The sequence below is a fragment of the Myotis davidii genome, unplaced genomic scaffold, assembly GCF_000327345.1.
Source record: "Myotis davidii unplaced genomic scaffold, ASM32734v1 scaffold68, whole genome shotgun sequence".
Taxonomy (NCBI): Eukaryota; Metazoa; Chordata; class Mammalia; order Chiroptera; family Vespertilionidae; genus Myotis; species Myotis davidii.
In genome coordinates this window covers 4,041,411-4,058,722 of record NW_006300376.1, presented here as the reverse complement: position 1 = coordinate 4,058,722, position 17,312 = coordinate 4,041,411, and the positions used below count along the sequence as shown (strand labels likewise).

General features: G+C 35.7%; 1 protein-coding gene across 1 annotated transcript in view; it reads right to left on the bottom strand.

Moving 5' to 3' along the window:
• HACE1 (HECT domain and ankyrin repeat containing E3 ubiquitin protein ligase 1) overlaps positions 1–17,312 on the bottom strand; it is an 80,884-nt gene that overhangs the window by 41,353 nt on the left and 22,219 nt on the right. Inside the window, exons 6-10 of the mRNA XM_015572751.1 lie at positions 12,552–12,634; positions 8,016–8,112; positions 7,096–7,197; positions 6,291–6,397; positions 1,112–1,358 (exon numbers count right to left, since the gene is read on the bottom strand). Coding sequence (XP_015428237.1) covers positions 1,112–1,358; positions 6,291–6,397; positions 7,096–7,197; positions 8,016–8,112; positions 12,552–12,634 — 636 coding nt within the window. The remainder of the gene's footprint in view (positions 1–1,111; positions 1,359–6,290; positions 6,398–7,095; positions 7,198–8,015; positions 8,113–12,551; positions 12,635–17,312) is intronic.

Here is a 17,312-nt window from a genome sequence, read left to right as displayed (position 1 = left end):
GGAAAGAAAAAAGAAGAGAAAAAAAGTGAGATCTCGTTCCAATACTAATTTTAAAAAAGAGAGGCAAGGAAGAGAGAAAGAGAGAGAGAGATCTCTCTAGCTCCTGAAGCAGACAAATAGATGCAGAGATACTTATACATACCTTCCTAAAGGCTATCAGACCTATTCTAAGTATTAAGGAATCTACTAGTGTCAAAATGCTTACAAACCATTTATTGGTGTCTGCCAAAATTTTCCATGTAAGGATCATTTAGCATAACTCATTAATTTAACTTCAGATTTTTACAGACAGTGAAGCTGTCAATCATAACTCGTTTTGGAGAAAGTGGCACATAAAAGCGGTTATATCAGTTTTTGGATAGAGAACCTATATTTACACTCAACACACTGTTTAAAAAAAATATGTCTTTATGAACCCAGAAGCAAATTTTATACTATGAAAATTTCCTAAGATAAAATAACTTTAAAAAAAATAACATGGAAAGTTATTAAATTACACATTTATCCAAAATCTGAGTTACCTGAAAATAAAATGCCATAAAAAAAGCATTAATAATAGCAATTGCAGCCATGTTCCTTTTGTTTACTTCATAAAGTTATCATTTAACAGGAGTAGCAACACTGCCTTGATTTTTATATGGAATCATTCTTCCAAGGATTCCATCCATAAATGTGCTTATATAACAGGAGCAACTGAAGCAACACAAAATGTTTAACAAAATACATATCTCAATGATTCTTCCTTGAAATGATCCCAGGAATTAACTGTTGGTACCCAGTAACTGAAAGTAAATTTACTTTGAAAACATATACACACATAATAATAAAATCTAAATAAAAACTCAACAGTTTCTTTCCTTCTGAATAAGTAATATTTTTTTTAAAAACATAATGGCTGCATATGCCACCTTAAAAGATTAAAAATTAGATTTGGTCATGTTTAACATTTAAATATCTTTACCCTTAGAATAAAACACTAAAGGAATTAAAAGTTTACTTGTAAGAAAAATATAAAAGCTCACCAATTAAGACTTGCTGTTGATTAAACAGAGATGAAAGGAGGAAGGTGTGTCCTAACTTAAAAAGTGATACAGGTATGAACCAAACTTACGTCCTGTGTATGAGGTTTCTGATTAATGAAAGCATGCTTTGTCAAATTCATCTCTTTTACGTCTATCTTCATAACAACGTCATATACTTTTCTGACCTTGAACACCTGGCTTCTTGGTGTTTTATTCCCGTTGTAGCCCATATCGATTCCATTACTGGGAGAGGAAGGACCAATTCGAAAGACATGACAAAATATCCTCACAATCCTTAAAAGGCTCTTCATTTGAGCATCATAATTACTAGAGAGGCTAAAAAAAAAAAAATTAAAATATGAAAAGATTAGATAGAATAAAACAAATTACATTTTAAAGTATCTATTTTAAAACATTTTCATGAATTGGCCATCTGTTTCATAATTTAACCAGTAAAATTCCTTTCCTGTCTTAACAGAAAACAGAATGTTTTAACAGGAAGTTACCAAATATATATTACTTCAATTGCATATAAACAAATTATTAATTTTTCAGTCACCAGAATATAACCAATGGTCAAAGCATAAAATATATAAATATTTGTTTTAAATACCTAATCTGGAGTATCTTAAGGTAAGAAGTATTTTCTTACAATGGAATCTTAAAATTATCAACTATTAGTATAGCCTAATAATTTTATATTACTTTACCTAGTTTAAACTTCTTCCAAGCTAATTGGTTGGTCTAAAAAAAATGCTATTTTTTCACTTTCCAACCAGTGAAATATCTCTTTTGTATGATACAAAAAAATTATAAAACCCAAACTTCACCATACTCTTCTCAGTTGATCATAAAATAATTTCTTTTCAAGCCACCAGGTCTCAATATAAAAGTTTCAAAATTATTTTCCTAATTTAAAGCACTACCTACCACCTTTGGTTTTTATGAGAGTACACCTCCAGCCAGTGTCTTACTTACAAAGGTTGTGATTTCTCTGTTCATTTACACATTGCTAACTATCGTTACCTCAATCACAAATATATAGGAAGATAACTCATTTAATGAAACAAAATATGTGTGAAAAGGCCCTCAGGAAATATTTATTATCTTTATCAAATACTCCTAGAACCAGTTAGACAAAAGGCTATTCATTTTTCAAAAGTGTGCTAAATAACATCTCAATTATCACTAATTAATATATATTTATTTTCTTAATTAAAATTTCTATTAAAGTAAATTGCCAAAATTACATCATCTTGGGTTAAGAAACACAAAATGATTCACAAATGAATAAATGAAAGGCAAACTGCAAAAACACCATTAAACATAATATAATATTAAATATCAATTGTAATTTAAATTTTTTTAATTTTAAATATTATTAAACATAAATTGGAAGGGGGAAATAATTTGTATTTAAGATTCTCTTAAGAATCTACCTTGGTAGCTGTGAGATCATTGTAAATATATCTATTGGTCTCTGCCCCCAGTTCCTGGGGAGCTCCTAAAACCCTTATAATTTCCTAAGTGGTTGGGGCACTAGGAGCATCTTTTGTTCTAATAGTTGGTCTTTGATGTCAATTCCTAACACAGAAACCCTAAATCTCTTAGAATTTCCTGGGTGAGAGCACTGTCTGTTGTTCTACTGAGCTGACTCTTGGTGGGCTGTGGGATAGAATGGAAGCTGGTCACGAGAAAGGCCAAGCCATGATTAGAATTTTCAGCCCCCCTCACCCGAAACCAATCCTCCAGAGAGAAGAGAGGAGCTGGATGTGATGTTGATGTTTCACATGCCTATGTGACGAAGCCTCCATAAAAAGCCAAAACATAGGGGGTTTAAGAAGCATCCAGGTTGGTGAACACATCCATGTACCAGAAGGATGATGTAAGCCAACTCCGTGGGGACAGAAGCTCCTGTGCTCAGGACTCTCCCAGACCTTGCCCTAAGTATCTCTTTATCTAGCTATTCATCTGTATCCTTTCTCACAGCCTTTAATAAATTAGCAAATGTGTTTCCTTGAATTTGTGAGCTATTCTAGGAAATAATCCAATCCCAGGGGGGAAAGGTCATCAGAACCTCAGCTTTGCAGTCAAGTCAAACAGAAGTTATGGGGACCTACTACTTGGGATTAACATCTTAAATTGGGGAGGGGAGCCTTGTGGGACTGAGCCCTTAACCTGTGGGAACTGATGCTATCTTCAGGTAGATAGTGTCAAAATTGATTTAAATGTAGGACACCCAGCCCCATTAGTGTGGCTTTGTGGTTGGGTGTCAACCCAGGAACCAAGAGGTCACCAGTATGATTCCCAGTCAGGGCACATGCAGACTTAATCCCAGCAGAGGGCATGCAGGAGGCAGCCAGTAGATGATGTTTCTCTCTCATCGATGTTCTTATCTCTCCATCCCTCTCCCTTCTTCTCTAAAAATCAATAAACACATATTTAAAAATAATAATAAACCCATTGTAGGACATCCAGCTGGTGTTGCAGAACTCCTTGGTGTAGATAATAAGTGTTGTGAGTGTGGTAGTGATAGGAGAATAAAGGAGAAACACAGAAGGAAGACTAGTGTACTCAAAACAGTAGCAATTCACTAATAATCCCAACAAAAGCCATGACATATTCTATAAAGCATTTTAAGAGTAGTATTGTAAGTACAGACAGTACAGTTTAGCAAAGTAGCTTTAAAACTTGTACTGGCAATAGATCGCTTTTTCCTACCCTGCTTCCCCTGTTCCACTAACCTTGTTGCTTTTAAGAGCTAGATTGAAATCTAGAATCTGCTTTTTATAAGCAAGGGTATGAATCCTACATCTTCTATGTATTAGCTTGGCATATCACTGAACTTCACAATTTTCTTATAGGTAACACAGAGATAACAATATCTAAATTAGAAGGTTACTATGAGGTTTAAGTAAAACAATGCATGTGAATGTTTCTTAGCTTAGTACCTACTTAATAAGTTGTAAAGATGAACTTAAAATAAAAACCTACATATATACATAAAAACATAAATGTTTTCTGATTACTGAAGAAGAAATGGGACAAAGATTTAGATAGAAAAAACAAGTAAATTTTCTAATGTAGGAAAACAGGTTCAAGATATTATGGGGGTATTTAAATCATCATTATCTCTAGCATTTTCCATTTATATCATCAAGACTGTTAACACCGTCATCTCCTCTATATGTGCCTGGCACTTCAAAGCACCTTATTATTTCATTCTTTCAACAATTCATTAAGACATTTGCTATCATTTTCCAAAAAGGAAATAAAATCCTGATTGGACTGTAAATTAAACATAGGGAGAGATCTTGTCTGTATTTTTCACGAGCACCTAGAAGATGGTCTGGTGGATAGTAGGCACTGAAAAATAAGTATTAGATGGCCCTGGCCAGTGTGGCTCAGTTGGTTGGGCATCATCCATGCACTAGAGGTCACTGGTTCAATTCCTGGTCAGAGCACATGCCTGGGTTTTGGGCTCCATCCCCAGTAGGGGGGTGTGCAGGAGGCAGCTTATTGATGTTTCTTTTTTTTAAATATATTTTGTAACAGTATCGCTTCTAATTATAACTTCAAGGCACTTCCTCTTCCCAAGAAGTAGCTGCGAACGCAGGTTCTTATCTCCCCGAAGCCAGGCCGCCGGGATGCAAAACATCTCCACGCACCCAGCGGCCGGGTCACCGTGTCCGCTGACCCCATTGCACTTGATTATTTAACGGGCCCACCGTTCGCCGGCCGTAATAAACAACGCGGAGGGGACGTTCTTTTTGTGGGTTTTTTAAAAAGTATATTTCTGTTGATCCCAGAGAGCAAGGGAGAGGGAGAGGGAGAAACATCAATGATGAGAGAGAACCATTGATCAGCTGCCTCTGCACACCCCCTACTGGGGATGTGCCCGTAACCAAGGTACATGCCCTTGACTGGAATTGAATCTGGGACCCTTCAGTCCACAGGCTGACGCTCTATCCATTGAGCCAAACCAGTTCATTGATGTTTCTCTCTCTCCCTCTGCCTTCCTCTCTCTCTAAAAATCAATAAAAACATATTTTGAAAAAAATTAAGTATTAGACGAATGGGTAGATGATGGGGAAACTATGAAAAGTTACTTGCTGAGATCACAGTAAATGGTGATGTCTGGATTTACACCTGAGTCTGGTGTAAATGCTTTTATTTAGTATGCCTGAATCTTAGGAAGTCCTTATCCAATAAATGGATTAATGGAAATGACTAAATAAAAAGAGAGCATTATGTCAAGCTGGAATTCAATGACTCTTACAGAGTCTAAAGTAGTCTCAGAGGTAAAGATAGATTTTAAAAATTATCAACTGGTACACTGAATGAAAGTACTGAAGAAACACTTAACGGCTGAAAGAACACAAGAAGGTGACCTAGCAAAGATCCTTTTGAGTAAATAGTAGAGAATGTGATTCTGGTCTGAAGTATACAGAAAGTGTGAAGAAAGACAGAAGAAAAGGGTAACATAATGGATTTCAAAATGTAGCTGACTTATAGAAGCAAAATGTAGCTGGGAGGAAGAAGTCTGGTTGCAACTAACCAAGGTCAGAGAAGACCATGACCTATTAAGACTATTAACGTATTAAGAATAGAAGTGAAAAGACTATTACAAAGTGGAAATGATCCAAATTAGAAGTGGACTAAATTTGTAAGCTACAAAATAACACATTAACCATTTCTAAATGGCTGTTTATTCCTAATTGGAGTAGCTAACCACATACAAAGAAGTGTAGTTGCAGGAAAATGTAATAAATGTAAATGCAAATATTATAAAGGCATTAACTCCATGGACTGAGAACCACATAATTTTTGGAAGGAATAAAGGACTGGAAAGGGGGAGAGTTCAAGGAGAAAATTTTATAAGGAATCATTAGGGAGCACTGAAAGGTTGAACACTAGCGTATACCCAGTTTTACATATTAGTTATCAAGATTTCTTGATTCTTCTTACTGCACATCTTACTTACATGACTGTTCTAAGCAATCACGTTGTAAAATTCTAGACACATATGTCCAAATCCACTTAAGTCCCTAGTTTTACCTCTTTATGGAAACTAAAGTCTCCTTAGTAAAAGTTGATTGCCCTGGTTCTTTAAAACAAAACACATGAGGATGTGTCCGCAAATTTTTAGAACATCTTACCACTGACAAAAGGCATCCAACAAAATAAACTATTCCCAGAAATGCCTAAAAGGAGATAAAGCTGACAGATATTGTTACTATTGATCTGTTTATATTTTGAAACACTTACCTAAGCAGTTTATGACCATTTGTTGTGGCAACCTCAGCAAGGCTTGTTAAAATCTTTAGGTACTGGCTTTCACTTTGCTGAGACAAATGTTCTAGAACTTGCCGTAACTAAATTTTTTACAAATAAAAAAATGCAATTACGTAAACCTTATCAAGAAATTAAGTACCTATTAGTTTAATAAGTATCCCCAAGCCAATTAGCTGAAATCAAGTCCTTTACAGTTATTTTGCCTTGCATAAATTCAAAAGCTAATATAGAGATAAGATGACCTAAAATCTTTGCTCAAAATCACCATAAAAGCAATAAAAAAATAGAAACAGAACAGAAATCACCAAGTTTATTTATAGAAATTTAATTCTAAAATTTAAAAGCAATATAAATGCTGCAATTTTTCAAAGAGTAGAGCTCAGTAAAGTAGTGATTACCAATCATAACATGATATTCCTTAGATTCTTTTCCTCTAGCTATAGGGAATATTCTAGTTATCTTTAGGAGAAACCAAAGACCCAGAGGAAAGAAGATTCATAGGGCCAAATATTAGCACAAAGTTTATTAATTATTATATAATTCATACTTATCCTATAATGAAGATAAATTTATTACAAATATTAAAATAGTCATTATAAGTTATTATAATATATACATAATTACATTATTCATATATTTGTAATATACATTATTTATAAATAATAACATTATAAATATTTATAATAATATGATTAAGAAACACATTTGTAAATTGCCATATATGTTAAGCATGCATAAAGCTTGTTCATTTACAGGCTACTAGGACAATTTACATTACCATGTTTTCTCGGAGATCTTCATTCTGTGTCATTTGAATAATTGTCTGGAAAAGCCTAGGGTGATACTGAATTAATACTTCACAGGTCTCTCCATATCCACCCTAAAAAATATATTTAAAATTATCTAGCTTTAAAAACAAAGTTCCTAAAGGAAAATGTATAGACAACCCAGATAAGGAGCTTAGTTCACACTTTAGAAGTCAATCACAAGTGCAGACCACCTACACTCTGACTAAACAGCTGTAAGTCAGAAGTTCCTCAACTCCTCTTTGAGTTTGATAATTTGCTAGAAGAGCTCACAGAATCCAGGGAAACACTTTACTATTACCTGTTCATTATATAGAGTACAACTCAGGAGTAGCCAAATAAAAGAGATTCATAGGGCAAGGTATGTGGGAAGGAGCACAGAGCTTCCATGCCCTCTTTGGGCATGTCATCCTCCCAGCACTTTAACATATTCACCAACCCAGAAACTCTCCGAGAACCCCACTGTTTAGGGTGTTTAGGGAAGTTCCATTATATAGGCATGATTGATTAAATTATTGATCATCAGTGACTGATTTCAAGCTCCAGGTCCTCTCCCCTCCCCAGGAACAGGAGAAGAAGCTACCCTCTAATCCCATGGTTGGCTCCTCTGGCAACCAGCCCACATCCTGAAGCTATCTAAGGGCTTTCAGCCACCAGTCATCTCATTAATATACAAAAAGACATTCTTACATTCTGGAGAACCCAAGGGTCTTAGAAGCTCATGTGTCATAACGACCAATATATATTTCTTATATCACTGTTCCTTTTAAAGAGCATATTCTTTACAGAATAAAAATCTTTGTACCCATCCTCTCATTTGAGAAAAAACGTTATTTTATCAGTTTCCTTCTATTATAAAATAAGGGGCTAAGAATATATATTAACAACATACTTGTACACATAAATCCAGAGGGGTTACTCCATTTTTATCTGGCAGGTATTTGGCTCCTCGTAATAGAAGAATCTGTGCTGTGTCTCTCTGACCATGACTGTACAGAAAGAGAAACAAGTTAAAAATATAATTGTTTTAATTTAAAGACTTTCTCTAGGAATTATGGACAGTTAATATGAATCAATGAGGATTAAGAATTTTTAAGAATTGCGAGGAAGATCTGAACTACATTGTCAACAATCAGGAAAACATTTCTCAATGTTAAGTCATACTTTCACTATGTAGGTAAGAAAATTACCTATTAAATATGAGTATTGAACTTGAAACATATTACCTACAATAAATCATAATATTTTGGGATAAATAACTGCTACTGAAGACTATGCTTTGGTTTCCTTCTTCCAGTCACTTCCTTCTCAACTCTAACCAGTTTTGCTTAACAATCTTTGTTCAAAGAGATCCAATGTTTGCTAGTTGTTAACACTTAGTGATGCCACCTTAGCTGGTTTGCTCAGTAGTTAGAACATTGGCCTGCAGACTGAAGGGTCTCAAGTTCTATTCTGGTCAAGGCTTGTTTGCAGGCTTGATCGCCTGCACCAGGGCACATGCAGGAGACAACCAATCCATGTGTTTCTCTCACATCGATGTTTTTCTGTCTCTACCCCTCTCTAAAAATAAACGGAAAAAATATCCTCGGGTAAGGATTAACAACAACAACAAAAAACTTAGTGATGCCCTCGCCAAGTGGCTCAGTTGGTTGGCGCATCATCCCATACACCAAAAGGTCATGGGTTCGATTCCTGGTAAGGGCACATACCTAGGGCACAATCTCTGGTAGGGACACATACCAGAGGCAACCAATTGATATTTCCCTCTCACATTGATGTTTCTCTCTCTCTCTCTCTCTCCTCCCACCGCCTTCCTCTCTCTCTAAAATATCAATAAAAACACACCCTTGGGTAAGAATTAAAAAAACAAAAACAACTTAATGATGGGGCCCTGACAGGGTAGCTCAGTTAGGTAGAACATCATCCTGATACACCAACGATGCAGGTTCATTCTCCGGTCAGCAACCAATACATAAATAAGTGGAACAATAAATCTCTCTCTCTCTCTCAAATCAATGAATAAAAATAAATAAATAAAATTTGATGAGAATATAAAACTAGCAGAAAGTACTTCTAAAAAATTCTTTAACCATATCCCTATGCTTAGACTAACTATACAAATAGCCCAGTTCTGTACAATACTAATCTATCTATATATATAAAAGGCTAAGTGACCGTCCAACTGTCTGACTGGTAGCTATGATGCATATTGACCACCAGGGGGCAGACACTCAATATGGGAGCTGCCGAGCTGCAGTGACTAGGCAGCAGCGGTTCTCGAGTGACCCACCCCGGAACCAGAAAGGAGGGAGCCCAATTCTGGGGTGCTGTGGGGTGCATCACTCAAGAACTGCCCTGTTGCAATTTGAAACCCCCTCAAGGGATGTTGGAGAGTAGGTTTCAGCCCAATCCCTACAGGCCAGGTGAAGGGACCCATCATTGCACGAATCCATGCACCGGGCCTCTAGTATACTTATATTTTACTATTATATATGGTATTGTTCTATATAAGATACTTTTCAAACATGTAATTATAGTGATTCATTCCAGACATTTACTAAGCATTTCAGCAGAAAGCACTGTACTACACATTGACTATAAAGTGGTGAATAAAATAGGCAAAATTCTTGCTTTCACTGAGCTTTCGGTCTAGTAGGAGAGACACACTGTAAACAAGCAAAAACACCATATATATGATAGAAAATTTGGGAAGAGGCTTACTTGGATTGGTGAGGAATTGCCTTTCTACAAAGTAACAGTTAAGCAGTGACATGAAGGGGTCAGCCATATAGGAAGCCTAGGAGCCCTAGCTGGTTTGGCTCGGTAGATAGAGTGTCAGCCTGTGGACTCAAGGGTCCCAGATTCGATTCTGGTCAAGGGCACATGCCCGGTTGCAACCAATACATAAATAAGGGCACAATCTCTGGTAGGGACACATACGGGAGGCAACCAATACATAAATAAGGTTGCAACCAATACATATATATTGCGGGCTCGATCCCCAGTGGGGGGCGTGCAGGAGGCAGCCGATCAATGAGTCTCATCATTGATGTTTCTATCTCTCCCTCTTCCTTCCTCTCTGAAATCAATAAAAATATATTTAAAAAAGGAAAAAAAGAAGCCTAGGGAAGACCTTTTTAGGCAAAACAAATAGCATGTAGAATAGCCTGCTGGAAAGAGTCAGCTGTGTTTGGGGAACTCAAAGAGAACCAGTGCAACCAAAGCAGAGTGAGCCAAGTAGGGGTCAGACCATGCAGGTCTCACGGGTGAATGCAGATTAGATTTTATTTGAAATATAAAGTTTCACTGAACTTTATATTTTCAGTGAAAAGTTTTAAATACAGGGTTTAAACACAAAGTGACAAGACTAATTCATTTTTTAAAGGTCACTTTGGCAACTGAGGAAAGAACAGTGGAAGAGAAAGAAGAATCAGAAAAACCACTTACGAGACTACTGCAGTACTCTAGATAAGAGGTAACAACTCTAACCAAAGTGGTTTCAGTGAGTTGGAATAAAGAGATTCAGAATATATTCTGAAGGTGGAATTTATAGAACTGACTAATTCCAAGTGGAGGGTCAGAGAAACAAAGATATAAAAAACAATGACCTGCCCTGACTGGTTTGGCTCAGTGGATGGAGCGTCAGCCTGCGGACTGAAAGGTCCCGGGTTTGATTCTGGTCAAGGGCATGTACCTTGGTTGCGGGCACATCCCCATTGGGGAGTGTGCAGGAGGCAGCTGATCGATGGTTCTCTCTCATCAATGTTTCTAACTCTCTATCCCTCTCCCTTCCTCTCTGTAAAAAATCAATAAAATACATTTTTAAAAAAACAAAAAACAAAAAAACGATGACCTAGTTTCTGGTTTAAACTGAAAGGATATGGGTTCCGATGACTGATTAGAAAAACTGGAGGAGGTTTGAAAAGAAAAATCAGAAACCTGTATTTTGGATATGGTGACATTTGACATTTTATGAAACTTTCAAATGATGGTGTAAATCAGGCAAGTGGACATTTCAAATCTGAACCTTCAAAGAAAGGTCTTATCTAGAAACAACCCCTCAAGATAGAATATGATTTCACGGAATCAAACAATGATATTATTCATAAACTCAAGATGCTACGGAAGTAACTGGTTTTCTTAAGTATAATTTTAGAAAATAACTAAATTCAGATAAGATCTAGTCTAGAGATCCAAAGTCCTTGTATTATAATTCAAAGTTGTTCAATGATGATTTGAATCAGTCTGATCAAAGTAACATCAGAAATCCTAGAGAAGCTAAACAAGAAGAAAAGCAGGTCTTTCAGTCTAAAATAAATCTCCAATAAAATGTTATAAAACAGCCGAGACCGGTTTGGCTCAGTGGACAGAGCGTCGGCCAGCGGACTGAAGGGTCCTGGGTTCGGTTCCGGTCAAGGGCATGTGCCTGGGTTGCGGGCACAACCCCAGTGGTGGATGTGCAGAAGGCAGCTGATCCGTGTTTCTCTCATCGATGTTTCTGACTCTCTGTCTCTCTCCCTTCCTCTCTGTAAAAAATCAATAAAATATATTTTTTTAAAAAAAAATGTTATAAAACAAAAACAAAAAATAAAGAAAAGAAGAGCTTTTTGGAGAGCTCTATATTTGAATTTAAGAGCCTAAATAAATACTATAATTCATATAATCTAAACCAAAGGGAAGAATCACTAGTGTATTGTGAACTGTTCCTAACTGCTAACTACATTAACATAACATTGTGTGCGTGCATGTGTGTGTGTGTGCGCGCGCGCGCGCATGGGGAGGAAGGTGTATGTGTATAATTATTATATTGCTACCTCCATAAGGACTGAGGTATATTTATTACTGTATCACTAATGCTATAATAATGGATGGCAAATAGCAAGTGCTAACTAAATGTTTGCTAATTATATAAATGAATCAATGAACCAAATTAGTGCTTTAAGAAAATGAACCAAGACATAGTACAAAAATAACTTAGTGCAGAATTTAATATCTAACAATAATGATTCAAAAGAAATTTTTTTTAATTTACAAATCCAGAGAAAGCAAATATAGAACTGTGGACCAAGACATACTTTAATAGCTTATCCCACTGGAATTGACCTGGAACTTAATAAAGACAACTAGGAAAATTAGTGGATTATGTCTTTTCTCATTAGTTAATAAGTAATTAATATAAAATTGAATAATCAAAGATATCAAAAGCTCCACTTACACCATATAAAAACATTGGCAATATAATAGAAAATATTTTTCCTCATGCGGTTAAGTAACAACCATAATGCTATATACTTCATCTTAACAGACAGCAAAGTTTTAATGAAAAAAACAAGAGACCCTTAGAAAATATAGAGATGTTTGTGTTTGGAAATATAGTAAATACACGACATTCTTTAAAGACAGTATCTAGAAATATAAAATTTCATACCTGCAAGCAAAGTACAATGGAGTGGCTCCTGATACATTTGGCCTGTTAATATCAGCACCACTGTCTAGCAAGCATTGCACTGTCTAGGGAGGAAAAAAAAACAAAACAATTAAAAGTAGACCAGAAAAGTCAAACAAAGACACAATTATCACAATTTCAATCCATATAAGAAAAGTTCTTGCCACAACTTGAAGCTTTAAAGAATGAGTAGGAACATGACAATTACGATGGCTGAACAAATTCAATTTTTGATAAGCTCTCTGGGTCTCCCAGGCACTATACAATGTATGTGGAATTGTCAATGCAATATCAACTGTGCTAACCTGGGAAAGCTCTAAACAACTGACACATGTAGCTACCAAGGACTTTAAATTTGGCTAATATAACTGAGGAACTAAATTTTAATTTTATTTTAAACAGCCATATATGGCTAGTAAACTGAACAGTGCTGTTCTAAATATTTGAATTTAAAAAACATATTTTTTTTGCCTGTAAAAAGAAAAACATAGGTACCAGCCCAGCCGGTTTGGCTCAGTGGTTGAGCATCGACCCCCACACCAAGAGGTCACCAGTTCGATTCCTGGTCAGGGCACATGCCTGGATTGCGGGCTTGATCCCCATTAGGGGCATGCAGGAGGCAGCCAATAGATGTTTCGCTCTCATTGATATTTCTATCTCCCTCTCCCTCTTTCTTCCTCTCTCTCTAAAATTCAATAAAAACATATTTTAAAAAATAGGTACCAGAGCTATAAATCTCTCAAAGTCAAAGAGCATAACTGGTAAAGTACAAAATGTTAAAAAGCTAAGTTTTTTGTTGTTAACAGCAGCCAATACTCAGTTTTTCTGATCACCATTCAAATGTACTCTGTCCTCTAAGCTTTTCTTGTGCAATCATCTGACTAATATTAACAAAAAGTAAGCTAATAGAAAATCTTAAGAATACATATCTTTTGATTAGGGATTGGGCAAGGCTCGCCTGAAAACCTTAAAAAACAGAGTCTGGTTATATTCCTATGATCCTCATTTGAATTTCTCCTGCAAAAAAAAAAAAATGCAAAAAAAAAACTTGCAAGTTTTTGGAATTAGACCAGCTGTGGGCAAACTACGGCCCATTTGAAATGAATAAAACTATTGAAATAAAAGACCGTACCCTTTTATGTAATGACGTTTACTTTGAATTTATATTAGTTCACACAAACACTCCATCCATGCTTTTGTTCCGGCCCTCCGGTCCAGTTTAAGAACCCATTGTGGCCCTCGAGTCAAAAAGTTTGCCCACCCCTGAATTAGACTGTATAATATTACTTCTGGGTTGAACACACATGTTCATCTTTCGTGCTGCTCTAAAACCTAGTGCAATAGTAATAAAATAATAAGACTATAGCTCTGGCCGGTGTGTTCAGTGATTAGAGCCTGCACACCAAAGGGTCTCGGCTTCAATTCCCAGTCAAGGACACGTACCTGAGTTGTAGGTTCCATCCCTGCCTGGTTGGGGTGCATGCAGGAGGCAATCAATCAATGTGTCTATCTCACATCAATGTTTCTCTCTCCCTCTCCCTTCCTCTCTCTCTAAAATCAAGCAAAAGAAATACACAAAGAAGGCTCACCAAGTACCCAGTCTAAAAAATTAAAAGGCTTTCAAAAGGTTCCATCAAAGTGAAATTTCACAATGCTGAGGAAATTTGATTCCAGAGATAATGAGAAATCAGACTGGCATTAACAGCAACACTGGAATCTAAAAGATAAAATGCCTTGGAAATTGCAAGTTAAATGACTTCCAACATAGAATTCTTAGCTAGCCACACTATCATTCAAATACACAATTTTAAATTAAAACACACACACACAAAATATGTTCACCTATATACTAGTAAGATTTACCTCCAATGTACCTTTCTCCAGAAGCTACTGGAGCATATCCTCCTCCAAAACAAGGGACTACACTAAAATATAGTAAGATGTGGAATCCAGAGTACTGGAGATCAAACACAGGAGAGAATAAGCAATTTCCAGGTTTAGAGAAGAAGAATAAAACTGATATTATCTAATGAATCTGTCTTTTTAGAAAACAGTCCTGAGATACCTCTCAGCTCATATTTTTGTAGAAGTATATAGGAAGAATTATTGATTAATAAAAAGAAAATTGAGCAAAGTCAATTTTAAGAAAAATAATCCCCTAGGTAGAAAATGTTGTTATAGTTCACTACTTGACTCAGCAATAAACAATATTTACCCAACTATATAGACAACTAATATTGTCTAAGCAAAATCTGTGATATAATTAATTTTAGAAATTGGGGAAAAGAGGGCATGGGAAGAGGATTTAAATGAGCTAAACCCTCATGCACCATAGCAAGAATTGATCCAGAGATATTTAAAAGTCATGATTTGAGAAAGACCAGAGGAAGCATGTTCTTTGGAAATAGATATCGTAAGAAAAGGTGAAAGAGTTGAATATTGTTGCCTGGTGATCATGACTTGACAAAGATGATTGATGATTTAATGGACTATTATTATTACAAAAGTTTTGATAAAAATATTTTAAAATCTACTATTCACATCTTGCTCTTTGAATTTACTTCTATCCCAAGAGAAATCCTAAAATCCATATAATCTATGTAATATAATAGAAATATTACATAAAACTTTATTATCAGCTATAGAATTCCTTTAAACTGGGCACAGTGGTTTAGTACTGCTTTCAAAGAGAAGGAAAATAAGCATTTGGGTCATTTTATAAGATAAGGCCTATTTAAGCCTTTTGATCATGGTTTATCCCTTTTTTATTTTTGACCTAGAAGTTCTCTGTATAATCCCCAAAATGGGGGATGGGATAGCCATAATACTGTTTTACCATGATAGAAGTTACAGACAATAAACTCTCAAAAAGCTCAGAAGAGATGAAAGCAAATATATCAAATATATATAATATGCAATTAAAACCTAGCAATCCAGAGAGAAGCTGAAATAAAGTAATTATTAATAAAACAAATTATTCATCCATAAAAATTATGTTAAAACTAATTAATGATATAATAATATTAATCACCTTAACATGTGCTTGGACACTACTAATAAGCATTTATAATTTCATTTATTTGTTTTTTTAAATTTCCTCATTGATTAAGGTTATCATTTCCTTTAATAGATCCTGTGAGGAAGTCAATATTCTCTCCACTTTTGCAAGCAGGAAACTGAGTCTCAAAGGGGTCAAATAATGTGTACCCAACACACAAATAAATAGGGAAGCAGGAATTAAAACCTAAGCCCAGGTTCATAACCATTATGCTATTTACCAAAAAGCAGAAGTTCTAATTTTTCTGAATTCAGATTACTAAATATATTATGACTAATTTGGCATATCTTCATAAGCTACATTAATTATAGATGATCTCATAATTCCCTATTGGATAACTGCCTAGCCACCTATTGTGTTTACTTTTTAAATGATGCTAAAACCATATTCTTTTTATAATATTTCTCTATTTTTATTTATATTGTAGTGCTTAACAACTCAGCCATTAGATTAACATTAGTCAAACCTGGGTTTTCGAGTGGCTCCCATCTCAAACAATTTGGTTCTCAACCAAGTTGTTCAACGGGAGAGAGATGGGGGTGTCTTGGTTGTTGAAAAGCTTCTCTCAGGCTACAAAGGAAAGAATGCACTAGTATGAGTCAGTTTAGCACTAACATCTCAGGAAATAATGCTATGAATATTTTTGTGGATTTTGGTTTTTGGGGTTTTGTTTTTTTATATTGTCTTATTTGCTTCTGTTGCTACTGCAATGGGTGATTAGCACAATTTTAAAACATAACACATAAAGAGGCCATCAAGGTGCTAATATTGCTAATGGTGTGAAAGAAATGATCACTGGCAATTGAAGAAGTAGAAAAACCAGTAATCCCACTTCTAGGAATGTATTCCAAGAAAACAGAAACACCCATCAGAAATGATATATGTACCGTTATGTTCATAGCAGCACAATTTACAATAGTTAAGATTTGGAAACAGCTTAAGTGCCCATCAGCAGATGAGTGGATTAGAAGACTGTGGTACATCTACACAATGGAATACTACGCTGTTGAAAAAAGAAGGAATTCTTACCATTTGCAACAGCATAGATGGAACTGGAGAGCATTATGCTATGAAAAATAAGCCAGTTAGAGAAAGATAAGTATCACATGATCTCACTCATTTGGGGAATATAATGAACAACATAAACTGATGAACAAAAATAGAACCAGAGACGGAGAAGCATCAAACAGACTGTACAACCTATGAGGGAAAGCAGGGGGCAGGGGGAGAGGGGGTAAGAGATCAACTAAAGGACTTGAATGCATGCATATGAGTAAAACCAATGGACACAGACAGTAGAGGGGGAGAGGGCTTGTGCTTGGAGGAGGGGGTAACGGGGGAAAGGTCAATGGGGGGAAAAAGGAGACTTATGTCATACTTTAAACAATAAAGAATTTAAAAAAACAAAAAACTGTTGCTGACTTAGATCAACGAAAAGGAGTTAGCCAGTGACAGCAAGAGAAGATGCAATGGACTGACCTCTGAAAGACACCCCTGGAAGGAGTGCTGAAAGTGATTCATTTAAGGCTAGTAGGGGGTGGTTCGACAACTTTAAGGAAAGAAGTGTTTTTTATAGATTAAACAGTACATTGGATATCTACTGTATTTAAGGTTAAAACTGGGAATCATTTGGGGGTCTGGAATGAATTAATTCCAGTTACATTATTTCTAATGGGAAGAACTTT